Raw genomic sequence first — 21,767 nt, forward strand, 5'->3', positions numbered from 1 at the left:
TTTTTTTTTTAAGATTTCACTTATTCATTTGACAGAGAGAGAACACAGGCAGGGGGAGCAGCAGAGGGAGATGGAGAAGCAGGCTCCCCACAGAGCAGGGGACAGCCTGACATGGGACTCGATCCCAGGACCCTGGGACCACGACCCGAGCCGAAGGCAGTTGCCCAACCGACTGAGCCACCCAGGCGCCCCTGTTTTTTTCATCACATTTTCTGTCTCTGACACTGACCTTCTTGCCTCCCTCTTACAGGGACCCTTGTGATGACACAGGAACCATCCAGATAATCCAGGGTAACCTTCCCCATCTCAAGAGCCTTCATTTGGCCACACCTGCAAAGTCCCTCCTGCTGGTAAGGTAACAGATTCATTGGTTTTGGGGGTTAGGGCCTGGATATCTTTGGGGGGCATTATTTGTCTACCGTCAGCTCTTTATCCCATGGGCCTCAGTCTCACCTCAATGTCTGGGGCCACATCTGCTTCCCCCATCAGACTGCACTTCAAGAAAAAGTGTGTTCTGCTCCCCAGTGTTGCCTAGAAACCTGCTCTGAGCCGGGCCAGCCTAGTGCCAGACCATGGGGGTGAATGAGCCATTGGCAAAGCCTACCTGCTCCGGAGACAAACAGCCTGAGTACAGTCCCAGGTCTGCTCCCTTACTAAGCAGTTGACCTCAGCAAATCACCTTGCCTTTGAAACCTGAGTTTCTTTACCTGTAAAATGGGGATAACCCTAGTATTGACCCCAGGAGGTCTTTGAAGGGACTGGCAAAGACTATGCATGGAAGAGCCCTTGTCACAGTGCCCAGCACCCGGGTGGCACCTAAGAACACAGCAGCTGGTGACGCTGCAGGGATTAACTGGGTAGGTTGGGGAGTGAGGCCGCCTGAGTTCAAATTCTGGCTCCACCCCTTGGGCAAATTGCTAATCCTCCCCAGGCCTCACTGTCTTCATCCATCAAATGGGGCCTCATCACACAACCCACCTCAGAGGGTGGATTAAGTGGGGAAATGCATTGACGGTGCCATCTGGCACCAAATCAGTGCTCAATTACTGTTAGTGATTGAACGATGGTAATTATTAATACCAGGCTTTCCCAGGGCCCAGCTCTCGGGAGGCTAGAGGACCAAGCAACTGAATGAACTTGGAACGGCTCCCTTGGGTGTCTTCTAGGTAGTTCGGGCCAGGTATATGTCTTCAGCTACACCGAGGCCCAGGTTCTGTGCCAAGAGTGGGGCCTGTCTGTTGTGCCCCGAGGCTGGCGGTGCCAGGCCCGGACAGGTTTACGGGGATGCTGGGAAGCCGGTCCAGGAGGAGGAGGGGTCGGTTGGTTGCCTGAAGGGCGTGGGAGGCACAGTTACCTTCCTGGGAAAAACCAGGCAGAGGACATGTCAGCTGTCCATGCAGGTTCACTGCCGCGGACGGCATGCGTGTGACAGGGACAGAGTGGCTGATGGGCATGGGGTCGGGTGGGTGCCGTGCAGCGGCCAGAGAGACGGACTTGAGACCGTTGGCATCCGTGGGGACCTGCGTTTGGTCCTGACAGTCCCTTCAGGCATTTCTCGCACCCTGGTTTGCGGGGATGCTCTTTGGTGTTTATGTTGTTTTGGCACTTTCTCTGTTGTTCATAAGGCTGGTGTAGGTGACAGGCTCTTGTGGGATGTGAGGCCGGCCTTGTGAATAGCATCTGCTTAGCCAGTTGCCCTTCCTTCCCCTCTCCCCAGCTGTGAAACCGGGGACGGTCTGAGAGTGGGTAAGGGTACACTCTCCCGAATCGCTGTCTCTCAAATTCCTGCAGTAGAGAGCTATTCCTTTGCATCTTAAAGAATTCAGATTTCTCCTGCCCCTGAAAAAAAAAAAAAAAAATCTCACCACCCCACAAAGACCTCCAGCAGGCTTCACATTCTGTTTGCCCGTTTGCTTATTCATTTATCATGCATTAACAGAAAGCTACTATGTGCTAAATCTACCAAGAGGTGGGCTATTTCCTTTAATCATCAGAATGCTTTGAGGTGTGTGTCATGCAACTTTATTTACCCATGAAGACACTGAGCTTTGAGAGGTGAAGTGGCTTGTCAAAGGCTTAGAAGATGCTTGTCCACTTAGCCAATTCGTGCCAAACTCCTTGTGTCCCTTAGGAATGCTTTTGTCTCCGTGGAAAGAAACCCAAACTCACAATGGCTTCATAGTACATTATTATTCTTTGCATAACAACAAAGAAAATCCAGGGGGTGGGGTTCAGAGTCAGTGCAGTGGCTCAGCTGTGTTAAGGTCTTTTCCATGCCACGGTCCTTAAAATAGTGCTTGTGGTCTCCTGGTCTCAAGATGGTTGCCTTGGCTCCAAGCATCATGTCTCTGTTCCAGGTAGGAGAAGGGGAGGGAGCACTGTAAGCTGCATCTGCCTGTTTTTTTAATCAGCAAAACAAAAGCTTCCCTAGAAATCTAGCCATTTCCCCTTATGTCTGTTTGGTCGGAACTGGATCACATGGCCATGCTTCTAGCTGTAAAGACCAGGAAAGCTGTCTCTGGCTTGTTAGCCTTAAGAAGGAAAGCTACCTCTGAGAGCTTGCACCTTCATGTTTTGACTTCAATTCTATATTCTTTCCATTTTACTGGTGACTTTCAGTCTCATGGCCTTTTGCCATATCCACACAACCCCTGCTACCATTATTTTATTTGTCAAGTTTTTGCTTTTCCTAAAGTTAAGTAAATTTTTAAAAGAACCTTTATGAAAATCTCTGTTGTAAATAGCTAGCGTCACTTGTCTTCAATAGAAAATAACAGTAAAATTAAAGACAATGAAAACAAAATAATATTTAAAAATCTGCAGCTAATGGTCTGAGCTTGGGGTGGCTTTTATTAAATTGGGATATTACCGCATAATGGAAATGTTGAGTGTTTAAGTCATAGTAGCACCAGGCAGAGACGGTCTCAGGGACTTCTCGAGAAGTCACCCAGGAGAGTCAGAAGGATACAGCTGCACACGAGGTCATTCACAGCAGCTTCATGCTGTGCTGCACCTGGCCATCAAAGCATCCTAAGTGTTAACCTATGACCATGTCATGTCCCACATGATGAGAACCCTTCCACCTCTAGGGAACCTAGCACCATCCCATTCTGCCTTTCTTGTGCCAGGCATCAACTAGGTCTGGGGAAGGAGAACTCGGAATGGAGGGGTCTATGCCCTGGATGGGGTAGAGTGGGGGTTCTAAATCTTGAAAGAGGGAGAGTCTCAGCCTTATCTCTGATACACAAGGCATTAGGATCAGGTGCATTGCCAAAGCTGATTGGAAGTCACTTTGGCCTGGGGGATCAGCATGGGCTTCTTGGAGGAGGTGTCCCTTAAAGTGCTCTAAAAAGGTGGGTGGGAGTTGGGCAGAGGGAAATTGTGCTGTGTGTAAAAAGCTGTCCGAAGAGAAAGAGTAAGGGAAAAAGACACTCAAGTCATGGGACCCCTTTGGGAATCTGGGAGTGGAGGCAGGGCCTGCAGTATAGACCAAGTTAGTTATTTTTGGCGGGCCCTTGAATACCTTGCCCAAGGCAATGGATGGTGAGAGCCATTTATTTTAGGGATGTGGAGAGACATGATCACACCTTTCTAGGGTTTGAGCTTTGCACATAAGGCAGCTCTTGGGCCAAAATAAGCTAATTCCTCCAGAAATCTATTTGTACTTGGAGGAAATTTTTTAAATTTTTCTGAAATGCAATATGCACTTCTCAGCCTCCGTAAAGAGAGAGCGTGTTGTGTGCACATCTTTGTGAGTCCAGTGGGCATCGTGCTGTGTGTTGTGTGGAATTGAGCTTTGGGGTTGAGTTTCCTCTGCTGTGAACATCCGTCCCAGGGCTGGGACTTCCTTCCTGCTCCCTCTTCTGCCGCCGGGTATGGACTAGTCTCTGGGCTGGGCCCAGACTCACCTCTCTCTATGAGCTGTTCTAATTGCCCTTGCAAACCTTATAGTCAAGTCTGTGATAATCTAGCCATAAATGAGAGCCAGGAAAGCTGCGAGTGAGGGCACGGCCAGCCAGGGGCCCTGGTTTATTGCTCATTAGACAGCTTTATAGGGTTTGTCACGGGGGAGAGGTTGAGAACCCTGACGTCCTAAGCTTTGAATTAAGTCAGCCTGGGATGTGTTTCCCTTAGGTGCGGAAGTCTATTCTGCATATATCAAAAGCTCTAAAAAAGGTGTGCATCCTTTGAAACAGCCAGCCCACTTCTAGGCAAAATTTTGTCTTGGGAAAATAGGTGCATGTGGGTGTTCATTGCTATGTTGGTTTTAATGGTCAACGGTTGGCAACAGTGTAAAGATCTGTAGTGAGGGATGGATTATCTAATGATGAGATACCCACAAAATGGAATGCCGCAGAAGCATTGGCAAGGACGGTGTAGGTTGTACAGTTATTGATGTGAAAGATGTTTGTGATAGGTTTTGAAATAAAAAAAAAGGCCGGTTCCTAAATTGCAGGTCTGATTCCATTTTAGTTTTGACAGAAAGTTCCCATCTACAAGGGAAATGCCCAGACTGATGTACATGGGAATGCCAATAGCAGCTGGTGGATGGTAGGATTTCCGATTATTAAAAACATTTTTGCTTACTTGTAGTTGTGAAGTTTTCTATAATTATCATGTGGAGCACCTGAAGAGATCTAATGGAGGGGCAAGTCGCAGCCAGCATAGCGTAAATAAGAGTTTTGAAGAGGGGATTGTCACATCCTTGAGTGAGTCCAGTCTTGGGGGACTGAGTTCTCCACCATCTAGAGCAGAGCTCCACAAACTCTTTCTGTAAAGGGCCACATGGTAAATATTTTAGGCTTTCTGGGCCGTATGGCCTCTGTGGCAACCCCTCAGCTCTGTGTTCACACCTTGGGAGAAGCTGTACATAATATATAAATACATGGGCATGGGCGTGTTACAATAAAACTTTATTTACCAAAACAGGTGGTGGGCCAGATGTGGCCTGCAGACTGCAGTTTGCCCATCCCTGATCTAGAGAAAAACAAACCAACAAACAAAAAAAAGCAGCTTGATTAATGGCTTCAGTGAGTGCTTCAGCCAGTCCAGAAATAGCACAAATAGTAGGAAGGAACAGGCTAATGAGGATTGAAAAGGCGGATGTTTAAATAGAGGCGTAAAGATAAGTTGTATCCTTCTCCAGATCAGCATTTGCACCTGGCCAAGGGGTGTTGGGCCAAAGCAGTTTGGGTGATGCTTTGGGTGGGAAGGTGTCCTACCCATATCTGGTGCTCCAAGGCAAGTTTGGAGAAAGGCCCCTCAAACTGTTCCTCTGGATCCCAGAGTCTGGATTGGCAGGTGTGCTGAACTGGAATCCATGGGAACTTGAAATCAACACAGAAGTCAAGCCTATGCTAATTAAGGCAGTTCTTAAAGAGATAGTGCACACTCAGTAGGAAGCTTTGCTCTAACTACTTTCCTCAGTAGGGGGGTAGGAATTTTATTTAGTCCTTCAACAACCCTTTACAGAGCACCACTTGTTTATAAGGAATCATGCAGATTTATATATTTATTTATTTATTAAAAGATTTTATTTATTTATTTGAGAGAGAGAGATCACAACAGAGATAGCAAGAAGAGAGCATGAACGGGGAGGAGAGGGAGAAGCAGGCTCCCGCTGCGCAGGGAGCCCGACGTGGGACTCGATCCCAGGACCCTGGGCTCATGACCTGAGCTGAAGGCAGACGCTTAACTGACTGAGCCACCCAGGCGCCCCGGGAATCATGGAGATTTAGAACACACATCGCAGGATCCAGAAAGCTGGTTCCATGGCGGACGATGGGCCAAGTGCAGAGAGAAGCGTCTAATGCAGCCCCGAAGAGCCTGGGGTTGAGCCGAGTCAGAATGGCAGAATCTTTAAAATCCCAGAGAATTGAGTGACCCCTTGTTCAACCTCTTGTTTTGCTAGTGGGGAAACTGAGGCTCAGAGGGAGGCAGGGACTTGCCCAAGCTCTCATTGCAAGTCAGTGGAGGAACAGAGACCAAATCCAGGACGAGGGGTGTACTGCGTGATTTCCATTTTGTGAAATACCCAGAGGCAGAAAGCAAGAGTGGTGGTTGCCAGAGGGTAGGGGGAAGGGGAGTGGGGAGTGACTGCTTATGGGGTTCGGGGACTCCTTTGGGGGTGATGAAAATGTTCTGGAACTAGACAGAGGGGATGGTGGCACAGTGTTGTGAACTTACCAAATGCCGCTGTTATTATATGCTTTGAAATGATGAATTTTTAAAAAATTTTTTATTGTTATGTTAATCACCATACATTACATCATTAGTTTTTGATGTAGTGTTCCACGATTCATTGTTTGTTCATAACACCCAGTGCTCCACGCAGAATGTGCCCTCTTTAATACCCATCACCAGGCTAACCCATCCCCCCACCCCCCTCCCCTCTAGAACCCTCAGTTTGTTTTTCAGAGTCCATCGTCTCTCATGGTTCGTCTCCCCCTCTGACTTACTCCCTTTCATTCTTCCCCTCCTGCTATCTTCTTCTTCTTTTTTTTCCTTAACATATATTGCATTATCTGTTTCAGAAGTACAGATCTGTGATTCAACAGTCTTGCACAATTCACAGCGCTCACCGTAGCACATACCCTCCCCAATGTCTATCACCCAGCCACCCCATCCCTCCCACTCCCGACCACTCCAGCAACCCTCAGTTTGTTTCCTGAGATTAAGAATTCCTCGTATCAGTGAGGTCATATGATACATGTCTTTCTCTGATTGACTTATGAAATGATGAATTTTATGTTACGTGATTTCTACCACAATTAACTACAAAAAAAGTAGGATGACAGAATAATTTATCTCCACACCTGGGCACGTGTAACAGTGCGAGGGGTCTGGTCTGTTCCAGGTCAACCAGACTGTGTGGAAAACCACCCAGTTCTGACTCCCAGACCAGTGTTTTGTATTCTCCCGTGTGATTCTGACTCGGGTTAACAAAACTCATGAGTTTTAGAAAGTTGTGCCTCCCAGACTTGCCCCAAGAGAGCCCCACGTTGCCCCAAGGAGGGCCAACGAACAGGCTCACGCTGTAGGACTGTTTCTCCAGTAGCTTGGGGCCTGTGCACATGCTCTCTCCTCAGCTGGCTTTCTCCGCTTGGCTGACTCCTACCACGTTCATGGAGACGTCACCTCTTCCAGGAAGACATCCCTGACTACTCCTTCTATAGCCTTACTTTCTGGCCCCCATGAGGACACCCTGCAGATTTTATGGTCTTTCCTCTCCCCCTCCTCCACTCGACTGTGTCTGTGACCCATTGTGGTCGGGGTCTTCTTTGCTGACTGCCTTTAATGGAGATTTGCCTAAAGGACACAGGCCCCCATGAGCTGAGTCCCGTGGTCATTAGAGCTTATGCAGTAGATTTACTTTACATTTGTGTTTAGTTTCTTGCTTCTTTTTTTTTTAAAGTGTAAAACACAGCATAAACTTACCATCTTAACTGTTCTTAAGTGTATAGTTCAGTGGCATTAAGTACATTCACACTGTTGTGCAACCAGCACCACCATCTGTCTCTGGAACTTTCTCATCAGCTCATACTGAAACTCCGTCCCCATTAAACACTAACTCCCTGTTCCCTTCTACCCCCGCGCCTGGCACCCACCATTCTACTTTCTGTCCCTATGAATTTGACTGCCCTAGTGCCTCCTGTAAGTGGGGTCATGCGGTATTTGTGTTTTTGTGACTGGCTTACTGCACTTCTCATAATGTCCTCAAGGCTCATCCATGTTTTAGCACGCGTCAGAATATCTTTCCTTTTTAAGGTCGAATAATATTCCACTGTGTTGGAGATACCACATTTTGTTTATTCATCTATTGGTAGACATTTGGGCTGTTTCTGCCTTCCGGCTATTGTGAATAATGTTGCTGTGAACACTGGCGTGCAGGTCTCTGTTCCGCTCCCTGCTCTCAGGGGTGGGAATGCTGGGCCATATGGTAATTCTGTGTTCGGTTTTTGAGGATCTGCCCTACTGTTTTCCACAGCCTCTGCACGATTTTATATTCCCACAATGGTGCATACAGTTTCCAATTTTTCCACATCCTTGCCAGCACTGCTTGTGTTCCGTTTTTTTGTTTTTGTTTTTTGGTGTTTTATAATCGCCATCCTAATGGGTGTGAAGTGTCCTCTACATCTGAACATCATAAAAAACAGTAATTCTAGGGGTGCCTGGGTGGCTAAGTTGGTTGAGCATCTGACTCTTGGTTTCAGCTCAGGTCATGATCCCAGGGTCCTGGGATCAAGCCCCACATCGGGCTCCCTGCTCGGCGGGAAGCCTGCTTCTCCCTCTCCCACTCCCCCTGCTTGTGTTCCCTCTCTCGCTGTATCTCTCTCTGTCAAATAAATAACATCTTTAAAAAAAATAAATAATAAATAAAAAAAGCACATCTGAAGTCCTTCAAAAAAAAAAAAGCAGTTATTCTAGTTAAGCCCATGTGGACTTCGGAAGAACTCTGACAGGGAGGAGTGTGGGGTCAGCGTAACTCTAGCTGCCCCTGGGCAGGTCACTTCACTGCCTCCTCATCTGTAAGCTGGAGGTCACAGCAGGACCTTCTTCTGCAGCGGGACAGGATTTTTCTGCCACTCGTGATGTTCTGGGCTGGCTGGACACTGGAGGTCTGGTCTGCCTGCTGACGTTGCAACTTTTGTGACGTTTCAAATGGCATGTGAGTCCTGGGTTTTTTCAAATAGGGGTTGTCACCCTAAGTCTAGGTAGGGGTGGTTTTGGCTATGTTTGCATAGGTAACACTGTAATGGACATCTTTTTGTAGGGTGGCTTGCTCTTCCCTTAGATTCCTTCCATAGGATAAGTTTTTAAGAAGCATGGTTACTGGGGGGCACCTGGGGGGCTCAGTCGGTTGAGCGTACAACTCTTGATTTTGGCTCAGGTCATGATCTCAGGGTCGTGGGATCAAGCCCCGTATTGGGCTCCGCGCTCAGTGCGGAGTCTGCTTGTCCCTCTCCCTCCCCCACCACCTCTGTCAAATAGATAGACAGAGCCTTTGGGGGAAAAAAGAAGCAGGGTTACTGAATCAAAAAGAAATGTGTGCTTTGGGGGTGAGTATATTGGGGAAAAACACTTGATTTATAGGGCAGCAGATTTCAACCCTACCTCTGACCCTCCTTAGCATGTGATCTGGCTCATTTTTCAAAACTGTGTTTTCCTCATCTCTAGAATGGTGGTAATAATTTGAGAAGCCCAAGGTTGTTGAACGTATTAAATGGGGGGAGGCAGAAGGTACACGGAATCACGTAGTCTGGTGCCTGACTCTTGATGGAACCTCAAAAAATAGTAGTTGAGAGTGAATATTGCCAAATTGCTTCTATAACTGACGTTGGCCCTGGGAGCAGATGAGGGTATCAGTTTTCCCACAGCCATGCCTAATTGGATGCTATTATTCTCTTCTCTCAGGGATGCTCGCCCTCCAAATACTTTTTTGCACACTGGCTTTATGTCCCTTCTGCTGTCAGACCCTGGGGACGCAGCTGTGAACTGGACCCAGGACCCCAGACTGCCCAGTCTGGTGGAATATGAAGTAGGCAGTCACCACGTGTGTGATCAGTGCTGAGCCAGGCAGAAATGCCGAGACGTAGATGCCGCAGCACAGAGGAGGCCCCAGAAGCTGCCCTGGGGCATCAGGGAAGGCTTCCTGTAGGAGGTGGCATTTTGGAGCTCAGGACTGAGGGATGACTAGGGATTAGTCAGGCAGTAGGCAATGGCAGTGGAGAGGTGTGGGGGAGGAAGAGCGTAGCATTGTCTTGTGACCTGTCCGGGGGTTCATTGTGCTGAAGTAAGTACGTGCGTGCGTGTGAGAGACGGACAGATGGACAGGGAGGAGGTGATGGGGATCCGGGTCCTGCTGGGTCTCAGGGAAGGCCTTTGACACGCGTGGCGTGATGGTGCTTGCATGTCAGAGCCTCCCCCCGGCGCTGCTGGGGTAGATTGGGGGAGGCTCCAGCAGAGACAGAAATGTCAGCGAGGAGGCGGATTTTCCGCGTCCCTTCTTTGTGAAGTTTCCCCCCGGCCCCTCCCCTCTTTATTGTCCCTGGTTTAACTTTCTATGTCTCTTGCTTACTTATGTTGTTTGCTCCCGTCTTCTTGACGGCCAGCTCCCGGAGGGGGGGGCAGGGGACATTGCCACATGTTTTCTTCGCTGCTGTGTCCCCAGCGCCTGGCCCAGAGCCTGGTACATGGTAGGTGCTCCACAATTGCGTACTGGCGTGAATGAACGGATGAATGAACGAGCGAACGAGCTAGGGCTGTCGCCATGACGATAGAGAGGAGAGGACACATTCACTCCAGTGCCATTAGCCATCGGGCCCCTGCCGGGGGGGGGCCCTGCCCTCCAGGGAGGCCACGGGCATGCCCTTGGCTCCTGGCACGGCGCACCACGCAGGGTGGCTTTGCAGATTTGGGAGGCCAGGTCGCATTCCGGAAGACACTGGAAGGCGTGAGGACTGGCTCGCACCCCTCAGCAGATGGTGGCATTCCCGGGAAGCGGCACCCAGAGACGGCTGAGTGAATGGCTGGTGAGCTCCCAGATCGGATTTAAGGGTGTAATTACGAAAGATCTGCAGCAGCTGTTAGACCGAATCAACGCCTGTGAATCTGAAGAGAAAAGCTGCCAAACTGTTTGGTTTTGAATGGAGGTGCTTCTCCTGCCTTCTCCCTGTGCGGTTCTGTTGGGGGGAGGAGGCTGTGAGCGACATGGCTGCACCCCCCTCCCCCTCCCAGCACCGAGCCCAGAGCCTGGTTTGCAGGGGAGTCAGAAGGCTAGATGGACGAACAGATGCTCTGATGAATGACTCCTGCCGAATTTCAGCCACTCTGGGCCTTAGTGCCTCAGTTCCCAGGAAAATGGGCTTCTTGGCCTAAAGCTGCAGGAAATGGGCATTTCAGACTTTGCAGGTCCACCCAGGGAGATCCAGCCTGTAGATGTGGCAGGTTCAGCGACAGGGACGTACCCATTGCTGCCCCCATTACTGGAGATCAGACTGGGGTCCTCCGTGGCCCCCTGGGCCACCATGGCCCCCTGACCTCCCAGGTCAGCCCTGCTTCCTGTCTGTCCCCCATGCCGCCCCCCGCCCCCATGATGATTCATACAGATACGACCAGAGAGGTGGCTTGCACTCTGCGCCCCTTCCTTCTTCAGGGAGCTCTTGTTTGCTTGGCTCTGGCTGTAGTGCTCATACATTTACAAAGAGCGAGCGAGGCCACACAAGGCATAGCAGCTGGCCTCTGCGTGAGCGAGCTTCTGAAGTGTTTTGGAAGAGAGACCGACATGTCTTAAATTAAGCATGACATATGCGATGCATTTAAAGTAAGGTTTTAAAGCGCACATTTCAATCAGTTTCCTTGTGTTTTTTACAACAGGTTAAGTGAACCCCTGAGAGTCCTGTGTTTCTAGGTTTGGGAGAGACTTCAGAATGTTATTTAGCTGTTGATTGCAGGGGTTCAAAAAAAGACCCCCCCAAAAACAAAAAAACCAAACCCGTCTCTTTTCCCCCCCTTTGTTCACTGATGGATTCATTAATTCGTGGATTCGTTGGTGCAGCCATATTTACATACCAGGTATTTGCCAGGCATTTTAAATGGAAACTCGAGAGGAAGCCCAAGATGTGATGCAGATTCCAGATAACAGAGCCACTGTTCCGGTTAAGAGGGGGTACGGACCAAGAGTCTTCTTTCCCCCTTTACTTCCCTGTAGGGTGGCTAGTGAGCTGGGTTCAAGGATCCCAGAGTAGGGTGACATGTGTGCACTGTCGATCCTAATTTGCCAGTGGTTGCTCTGGATGACTTCCTTCCTGGGACAAGCTGTGCAGAGAAGCGTTCATTCCACGCTTGGGTAGAGGAGCGGGCGACGGTGCAGGACGGTGTGGGGGTCATGTGATCACAGCAGGTGTCTCTGACAGGGGCCTATCCAGGGCAGTAGAGCACCTCCCTGTGGTCCAGAGACACTGGGGGTGGGGTGGGGTGCTCTTGGTGAGGTAGGCATGTTGAGCTCCCAGCTGAGCTCTTCCCAGCTCTTGGGGTCTGTCATCCAGTAGCAACTGACCGATGGCCACTACCCAGCTTGCCAGAGCCAGAGTAACTCCTCCTGTGTCCTCGATTGCTTCGTGTCATGAAACTCGTGGTACCTGTCCTTATTTAGAATCTTAGGAGCCTGGGGAGCAGAAGAAGATCTCTTAATTCACCTATTTCTTCATTCCACCAACTGTTATTTTATGTATATACTCAACAACGATGTATTCAGAGCTACAATAGGCCAGGCCGCCGTGCTCGCTTCTGGGGACTCAGGGTGCCCTCTGGGGGCTTCCCATTGGATGGGAAAGACTGAAGGCTCATGCAGCATTCAATACAACCGTGTAACTGATGAGTCTTGCTGAGGATGTCTGGTGCTCCATGGACATGTAAAATGAAGATTGTACCAGGTTGTGTGTGTGTGTGTGTGTGTGTGTGTGTGTGTGTGTGTGTGTGTGTGTGTGTGTGTATTCGTAGGGGCAGAGATGTTGGAGCTGTGTTCTGAGGGCTGGGCCTGTGTCTGTGTGTGAGTGAGAAGGGTATCCTGGAAACAGGCACAGCATGTGCAAAGGCCCTGAGGCGGCGTTTCAGGACCTCCAACAGATGCAATGTTCAAATACTTCTTCTGAGCCAGGAGAAACAGCTCCCAAATTAGCCAGCACCGGAGTTCTCTGGCATCACTTCTCAGCCTAGGGAGTTTTCTGGGATCACCATTCCCAATCCTAAGCAGTGAATACTATTCCTCTGCCCCCACGTCCCCCTCTATATACCATGGTGTTTATTACCCAGAGTTGTAATTGCTTCGGTGTGCGTGCGTGCGTGTGTGTGTGTGTGTGTGTGTGTGTTTCTTACACAAGACGGCGAGTTCCCTGAACTTGGGATTTTTCTTGTTCATCTTTGTGCACGTGGTAGGTGCTCAGTAAACATGTAGCAGAGGAACGGGGGAGATTTTTATTGAGCACCCAGCGTGGACTCAGCCCTCTTTCTGCTATAATATTGAGAAGCCGCAAGGAGTGTGCGTTTTCCAAGCTGGAGATGATGCTAACGGATGCAGTTGGAACTCCAAAGCTTTTGTGCTGTCTGTGCACATACTTCCAGAACTGAGGCTGTGGTCCTGTGTCTCCCAGACCTGCTGAAACAGCCCCGGGGTGGGGGTGGGGGAGGGGCGAGCCTCCCTTCCCCCACCCGCTTCTGCCATGGGAGGGTGCAACCAGCCCCATTCGCCATGAGACGGGACACCGTTGGCTTTGTCAGGCAGGCACGCATCTCCAGCCAGGGCTGGCCAGCCCAGGTAAGTGGGCCTGGAGTGTCCAGGAGGTGGAGGGCGGCTGCGGGTTCTGCCAGGGAATTTTCTCTCTGCCTTTTGAATCTCGTTATTGCCCTGTGTCTCATGTCCGGGCTACATGTGCGTGTGTGTGGATCCCAGAGCAGGGTTTCCAAGAGGTCATGGGGACTGGCTCTAAAGGGGAACGGTCCTGATTTGGGGCAGGACCCCGATATGCCTTACAACTCTGCCATTCTCCGATTCTCCGTATCTCTCCGTCTCTGTTGCCTCTTAACGCTGTCTAGACAGCATTCTCTGGTTTTGGGGAGAAGAAATCTGTTAGCACCATCGAGCGTGTAAGGAAGAGAAAATATCAAAATCTGTCTGCCTTTCTTTCCTGCAGGCTGGTGAGTGAGTCAGAGCTGGGGGCAGCAGAGTGGGGCCCCAGGAAGGGAAGCAGGAGGCTCGCGTTTAACTGAAATACCTTCTACTTTTAGTCCATCGAGATGGGGGCAGGCTGGGGGCAGCTTTTGCAGGGACAGGGAACATGGGCATGAAAGTGGGGGCAGGCTGGTGGCGGGGGAGGGAGGATCAAGAACAGTGACTTGTCTGGCACTTTTTCAGACCAGAAAGAATACGACGTGATGTTTAAGAAGGCCTGGTTGAGTGGGGTGAGGACATGAAGTTGAGTTTCAGCTGTGTGATGTTGGCAAGTCGGGTGACCTCTCTGGTCCCTTACTCTTCATCCTCGTAATGATAGTGATGACCCCTGCCTCTCAGGGTTGTGCGGGATTTATAAGAGAGGACAGAGCTCCTAGCTGGATGAGCAAGGGGCTTACGCCGGAGCCGCTGTAAAATGCGGTTTGATGATCATCACACCCACCTCGTAGGGTTATAAAGAGGATGTGATTTATAAAACATATGAAGCGCCTGGCTTACCTCGAGGCCCCGCTCCTGGTGAGCCCTCATGGTTAGCTGTTACTCTTCTTACGGAGGCTCTGAAGGCAGCCAGCACGGAATAGGTGTTCAACAGAAAAGAACCCAAAGGCAAACCAAGAAAAACAGCAGGTGGAGTGAAAAAAAAAAAAAAGGCTTTTTGTTCAAAGGCATCTGGAAGGGTGTTTGTGGGAGAATGGAGATAAGGGACAGTCCAGTGGGGCTGGGGACCACTAACCGACTTTGTGACCTCAGGGACTCCAGCTCTTAGTACAGCTGTGTGTGCTGGGCCTGGTCCCCTACCCTCCCTGTGCTTGGTGCTCAGTACAGGGTTGTGAGGAGGGTCAGCAGAGATGCCTGATGTGGGCAGGCTCCGAAATGGGAAATGACTTGGGGGTAACGAGAGTGAGGGGGCGGTGAGGGTGCTCTCCCCGGGGCCTCTGCTGGGAGTGTGTGGTGTGCGTTTGGAGTCCTACCTGGGTTCGAATCCCGACTTTGCCCCTTACTCTCTAAGTGACATCAGGCCGTTCCTTGGCCTCTCTGAGCTGGTTTCCTTCTCTGTATAGCAAAGATAATCCCTTTTTACTAAGAGCTGGCCTTGAGACTAGCTGAGTGGGGAAGGTCCTAGAGAATGTCGCCACCCTTTTCCGACCGTTGGGGCTGGAACAAACTTCTGAGATGGCCCGGAGTTCAGAGAGGTGGAGAGGCCGGCCCCGGGCTTCCCCAGTGAGGTCAGTGGAGAGTGGTCATCCAGCATCCAAGCCTCCAGCCTCCTGGGCCCATTCCCCCAAAACGCTTTGCTTAGACTCAGACACTGAGATTTAAATTTATTTTTTTCCTCTCCTTTGCTTTTTTCCTTTTAGTGGTTGCTTCCCTAGTTTGGATGTTCTTAATCCCCATGGATCCACAGCTGTAGCAATGGCGACTCGGGTCGAGGTCGGTTCCATAACTTCCCTGACAGGAGTGCCAGGCCTCGGCGAGATCTCCAAGGAGGAGACCCTGAAGCGGACCTACTTCTGCCAGGCTGGCGACACCCCCGGGGCGCCCTCAGCGCTGCTCTTGGAAGGAAAAAGCCCCCTTAGGAGCCCGGCCCGCTTACTGCCGCTGCCCAGACTTGCCCCCAAGCCCTTCTGCAGGGAGACGGCCCCGGATGTGAAATCCCTTGTCCCATCCTTGGGGCCTGGCCCAACTAGCCCGTCTCCTCCCTGTGGGCGCTCCCGGGACGTGGTGGCAAGGGACCTGAGCGAGAAGATGCCCAGCTTGGTGGGGCAGGAGGTGGGGAACGGGGAGGGCCTGAGGAGAAGCTCGTCTCTGTTCAACAAGGCCACCTTCCCGCGGCCCCGATCCAGCACCATGATTGTCTTTGAGACCACCAAAGCTGGCCCCGCTCTGGGAAAGGGGATCGGTGAGGGGGCTCGGGAGGCCACCACGGGTGTGTGTCAGGAGCCCGCTCTGGGCTCCCGGCCCGAGGTGGCCGTCAAGCCTGCCCTGCCTTCCCGAAAGCCTGGGACCCTTCCCCGACCGGCCTCCCTGTCACAGGACATCAAGCCAGCTGCCCCCCAAGAGGAGACAGGCCCAAATGAGACTCTGTGGAAGGCCAGGAGTGTGGAGGACACGGGGGACCCCGCTCTGGAGCCCAAGCCTCGCCTGAGGAGAAGGCCTGTGTCGGCCATTTTCATCGACTCCATTCAGCCTCAGAAGGCCGGCCCTGGCGGGGTGGCCGCGGCGGGGAAGGCGCCCCCAACCCCGCCTGAGAAGACATGGATGAGGAGGCCCAGGCCTCTGTCCATGGACCTCACGGCCCGGTTTGAGAGCAAAGAGGCCTTGCTGAAGAAGGTGGCCGACGAGGCCACCACAGGGTCCACTGTCCAATGTCGGGGCCCGGAGAGGGCCGACCCGGAGCCCAAAGTGGACATGGAGTGTTTGGTCAGAGCAAACCCTCGCCTTCGTGACTCAGACTCAGACTTCCTCGAGGTAGCCAAGAAGACCCGAGAACAGAAGGAGAAGGTGCTTTTCAAGCAGGCAGAGACAGACAGCCTCAGAACTGCAGGGGGCTCAGCCAGGGGCACCCCCACGGATGACCAGCATCCCGGAGAAGAGAAAGCCAAGCTGCTCAGGGAGCCGGAGAAGGTGCCCCTGTCCCCCTTGCCCAGACCGGGGAAAGACCAAGAATTTGCTGAGGTCAAGAGCAGAGCAACTGATGGGGAAAGCCGGCTGGAGGGAGGATGGGCCCCCAGGGGCAGTGTCAAGAAGCGCATCAGCCTGTTTGGGGAGGAGAGCACCTTGGCCTTGGCAGCAGAATCTGGACCCCCACCGGCCACCCCTGAGCCCCCGTCAGCTGCCCCAGAGCCTGAGAAAGTGGGTGTGAGTGTCCAGGAGCGGATCAAAGGCTGGGCTGCCGAGAGCTCGGAGGCAAAGCCGGAGATCAGGAGGAAGACTTTCCAGGCACGGCCGTTGTCAGCGGATCTGACTAAACTGTAAGTGGGAACGTTCTACGGGCTTCACTCAGCCCTGAGCTGCCTCAGACCGCCTACCAGAGGCCCCTCAGGAAAGGGAACCAGGTGCCAGGCTCCACGCTAGGCACCTTACAGCGCCCCCCTCTGGATTTACCCACAGCCTCTAAGAGGAGGCGGCCTTAGCTTCCATTTCTCAGACAAAGAGCTGAGGTGCAGAGAGGTAACACAGCCCCCCTCCAGATTCAGTGTGTGCCATCAGCTCCATTTCCTTGTCCTTTCTCCTCTTTACACTTTGCGGTGGGAGGTATCGTGCCCATTTCACAGAGGCGGATAGGAGAGGTGAAGTACCGTGAGGAAGTCCGGAGCCCCATTTAACTCCAGCACGGCCTGGGTCCCTGGCTCACCTTGCCTTTCCAGAAGCCCTGAGGACGTTACTCTATGGCCTGAGCCTCCATGAGTGGCCCCCAAGTAAAATCAAATGGGTCAAGATAGCTTGAGCAAGTCCCTTCCCCTTTTGAACCTTGGTTTCTTTGTCTTTAAAACGGAAACCTTCCTTGAAGGATTAAGGCAAAAGCTCACAGATAACGCTGTGACTCACTCTGCCCATGGGAAGCCATCACTATGTGGTAGCTCCAAATGACACGATGAATCCTGTTAGTTGAGGATTTTCTAAGCTCCCCCGGCCTCTGCTATCTCCTGCTCTTTTGCTTTCCCACAAGTGGCTTCCCGGCTTCAACAGGGAGATGCCGCTGGGTGTGGCCACCAGCTCCTTAATGATACACATGCCACTGACATACCTTTGTCAGGTCGGAGCTTCCAGGGGTCACCTCTGGGCCCAGGGAACCAGGGCAGCCAGCTGGGCCAGGGTCAGACCCGTGGCTCTCAGCAGAGAGAGAATCATCTGGAAAAAAATCCTGAGGCCTGGCGCACCCTCCCCCCCTCCCCCCCAACTCGAGATTCTGATTCCATTGGTCTGGGGAGGACGCTCATATCTTGGTTGTTTGCAAAAGCTTCCCAAGTGATTGTCATGTGCAGCCAGGCCCGAGTTAAGATAACAGAGAAAGAGGTGCCCATCCCGGGGACCTCACACACCTTTTCCCGTGTCCTCCCAGTGCCTCGGATTATTCTCATCTGACAGATGGGGAAACTGAGGCTTGAGTGTGGGAATGACACCCACGGCCTCATGCCTCCTGGGAGGCAGACCCTGGAGGACTGTAGAGTGGGACCAGGTGAAGTGGTTTATTTCTCTCCCCTCCCTTGTCTCTGTAGCCCCCAGCCCTGAATTCATCATTAGACATCCACTCCAGGGCGCTCTTCAGAGATGGGAACATTCTAGCACCAGAATACCCTTTCTTTCTCTTCCCCTTGACAAGTGGGGAAACTGAGGCCCAGGGAGGGACCATGACTTGGCCAAGCTTACCCAGAGAGGCAGCGACAGGCCCGTGCCCCCACACATTCCATGACGACCCACCACCCTTGAGTCCCGTGGCAGGTCTGTGGTGGGGCTTCTGTTGTGCCTGGGATTGCTAACAACAACCATTAATTATCCCTCCTGGGGCATCTTTACTCTTCCCTAAACGCCCTCACATAGCTATTAGGGCCTTGGGTAGCCTCCTCTCTGCCCTACAAAAGACAATGGGGAGGTGTTAATTATCCCCGTTTTATAGATGAAGAGACAGAGGCTCACGTGAGGTCACAGGCACAGCCCAAGCTCCTGCAGTGGGGAGACAGTATAGGCAGACTAGGACCCAGGTCCCTTCACCCAAGCCTGGGGCTCCTGGTACCCCAACGATGCTGTGTTTAAGGTAAGCCGTCCCCCACCGGGCCGGTGGGGGGTTTGGTGAACTGAAAGGATGCATCTTTTCTCAAAGCAAGCCAGGCGGTGTTGCTTTGTTGGTCTCAATGCTAATCTCACCCCTGGGTTCCTGAGCTAGTTACAGGGTGTGGGCTGGAGGGAGTCACAGATTCTGGCCCCAAACAAGTAACGTGGATCTCTGTACCAGGTTTTCGAGTCCAGCGTCTAGCAGTGAAGTCAAGTATGAGAAGTGTTCTGAGCTAAGTGGCGAGCTTCCTAAGGAACCTGGAGAAAAGGTAAAGAGCCCCCGGGTTTGGCACATCTTGTTTTCCAGTGGGTAGCTTCCCTTACTGGAAAGAGAGCCTGGGAAAGAATCAGAAGCCTCTCATGAAGAATGAAACATTTTTTTTTTTCTTTAATGCTGGGACTTTTCAAGTCCCTTTTGGGTTTGTGATTCTGCACTCCTTAGTGTTAAATATTGTTTACAGATGTAATTGCCAGGTTTTATTTTATTTTTTTTCCTGTGCAAAGAGCAAGAGGGACCTGGCTTTCTTAAGTATGAATGCCTGCTTTATTAAGAAATTAAAATTTAGGTTAAAACTGTTCATAGAAACTCCTTCAGTTTCCCTCAGTATGGTCCCTGTTCCCAACTACCTTGGCTTGTCACCTAGCAGTAGCTGAAGGAGGGAAACTACCAGCAACTGAATTGCTTAAAAGTATTTTTATTTAATCTTATTTAATAAGGAGAAGCTCATAAAATAACTACTAGGTCTAACCCATTTGTGGTTGATGCCTCATGCAGGGTTTTAATTTTTTTAAAGCAGCTTTTTTTGAGGTATAATTGATGTACAGGAAACTGTACCCATTTCGAGTGTGCATGGATGAGTTTTGACATATACATGTTGCACTCGGTGAAAATGTATTACCATCAAGATACAGAACATCTCCAGCACCTGCAAGTTTCTTCTTTTGTAACCACTCCTGGCCCCTCCTCCTACCCCCAAACAGCCACCAATCCACTTTCTGTTCCTAAGGATCAGTTTGCATTTTCTAGATTTTTTTCTAGATTTTTCTATAAATGCAACCAGTGCTTTTTTTTTTTTTCTTGGACCTCTCTTCTTTCACTCAGAATAATTACTTTGAGTTGTGTCATGTTGTATGTGCATGTGTATCAATAGTTTATTCCTCCTTGTCGCTGAGTAGCATTCCATTGTGTGGGTAGACCGTGATTTGTTTATCTCTTTGCCCTGTTGATGGACATTTGGGTTGTTTCCCATTTTGGAGCTATTGCACGTAAAAGAGCTCTGAACATTTGTGGGCAAGGCTTTGTAGGGCTATCTGTTGCCTCTTCTCTTTGGTAAATGCCTAGGAATGGCTGGGTAGTATGGTAGGTGTAGGTTTCACTTTTTAAGATACTTATGCGGACTTTTAAACACCAGAGCTTGGTGGCAAGAGCGTTTGTACCGGGGGAGCTGGATCTGAAGGGCAGTGCCACCGCTCCTGGGGGCGGGGGTTTGCCCTGCTTTTTATCCTTGGATGTTCTGAGTCACTTCTTTGAAAGCCGTTGAGAGAGGGTCCAGTTGAAGTAGAGCCTCTTATATTCACATTAAAATGGTATAGTGGTAAGAACAGGAAGGAAAAGGACCCTGTGAAGCAAGTGGGACAAAATGCTGGTTGTCCTTGAATTGAGGGAATGGGTTGGGGTGAATTTATTATCTTCTCTATAATTTTGTATGTGTGAGAAAACTTTCAAGAAATGAAAGTTAATAAAGGAACCCTTGCTTTATTTAATACAGAGATTTGATCTCTGTAAATAGATTTTTCTTTTGGTAATTTTTTTATTGTAGTAAAAGACACATAACATAAAATATACAATCTTCATTTTTTAAAGAACAATGCATATATTTTTAAATTTAAAAACAGTCTTTATACGTATGTATACACACATATATAAAAATTATAAATACACACATACACACATACTAGGAGAAAGTTCTGGAAAATTCTTCACGGATATCCTGCTCCCCATTGATAACAGCTGTTATCCAGGAAGGGTCCTGGTATTTGGATATTTGAAGTCTCAAAAAGGACTTGAGCTTTGTATTGTTTAGAAGGAATGGATTCATATATTATTTATGCAAAGTTTATGTAATCAAATGTAAACAAAAACTTCAAATGAAAATATATTTTCAGTTCTTTAATGGCATTCCAGCATCTGCAGTAGAGATTAGCAAACTGTGACCCTGTGTGTATCTTAACCATTTTAATTTTATTTTTTTTAAGATTTATTTATTTGAGAGAGAGAGAGCGAGCACGAGGTGGGGAAGGGACAGAGGAAGAGGGAGACAAGCAAACTCCCTGCTGAACGGGGCTCGATCCCAGGACCCTGACATCAGGACCCGAGCCGAAATCAAGAGTCGGACGCTCAACTGACCGAGCCACCCAGGCGCCCCCATCCTAACCATTTTAAAGTGAATAATTCAGTGACATGAAGTGTATTCTCAGTGTTGTACTACCACCACCACCATCTAGTTCCAGAATTTATTTATTTTTATTTTTTTCTTAATTTTTTTTTTATTTTTTAAATATTTTTATTTTTTTCAATTTAAGTAATCTCTGCACCCAGCGTGGGGCTCGAACTCATGACCTGGAGATCGAGAGTCGCACGCTCTGCTGACTGAGCCAGCCATTCACTTCCCGTCTCCCACCTGTGGCCTCTGGCAACCACGAGCCTACTTTCTGTCCCTACAGACTTGCCTATTCTGGACATTCCATATAAATGGACTCACAAAACACCTATCCCTTTGTGTCTGGCTTCTTTCAGTTAACATAATGCTTTTTCTTTTTTTAAGATTTTATCCATTTATTTGAGAGAGAGAATGAGAGATAGAGAGCACGAGAGGGAAGAGGGTCAGAGGGAAAAGCAGACTCCCTGCTGAGCAGGGAGCCTGATGTGGGACTCGATCCAGGGACTCCAGGATCATGACCTGAGCCGAAGGCAGTCGCTTAACCAACTGAGCCACCCAGGCGCCCCAACATAATGCTTTGAAGGTTCATCCATTGGAGCATAAATCAGTACTTTGTTCCTTTTTGTGCCTGCATACTATCCCATTGTACGGATAGACCACAATTTGGGTATCTGTTCTTCTTCTGGTGGACATTTGGGTGGTTTCCACCTTTTGGTGATTGTACATCATACTTCAGTAGACATCGGTGTGCAAGTCTTTATTTGAACCCCTGTTTTCACTTCTTTGGGGTATCTCCCCAGGAACGGGATTGCTGGGTTAGATGG

General features: G+C 50.1%; 1 protein-coding gene across 5 annotated transcripts in view; it reads left to right on the forward strand.

Annotated features, from left to right (window-relative positions):
• The first annotated feature begins 249 nt into the window (after window positions 1-249).
• Window positions 250-21,767, forward strand: part of KIAA1671 (KIAA1671 ortholog) — a 150,678-nt gene continuing 129,160 nt past the window's right edge. For 4 of the 5 annotated variants that reach the window (XR_003516873.2, XM_027575846.2, XM_027575849.2 and 1 more), the window contains exons 1-3: window positions 250-350; window positions 15,088-16,701; window positions 18,684-18,771. Coding sequence is in view for 4 of the 5 variants with exons in the window: in XM_027575846.2 (XP_027431647.2) it covers window positions 15,143-16,701; window positions 18,684-18,771 (1,647 nt within the window). In the remaining variant the exon portion in view is untranslated. Of the gene's footprint in view, window positions 356-15,087; window positions 16,702-18,683; window positions 18,772-21,767 lie in introns of all 5 variants that reach the window. The other variant, XM_027575847.2, reaches the window with a different exon arrangement.

This window comes from Zalophus californianus, chromosome 14, assembly GCF_009762305.2.
Source record: "Zalophus californianus isolate mZalCal1 chromosome 14, mZalCal1.pri.v2, whole genome shotgun sequence".
NCBI lineage: Eukaryota > Metazoa > Chordata > Mammalia > Carnivora > Otariidae > Zalophus > Zalophus californianus.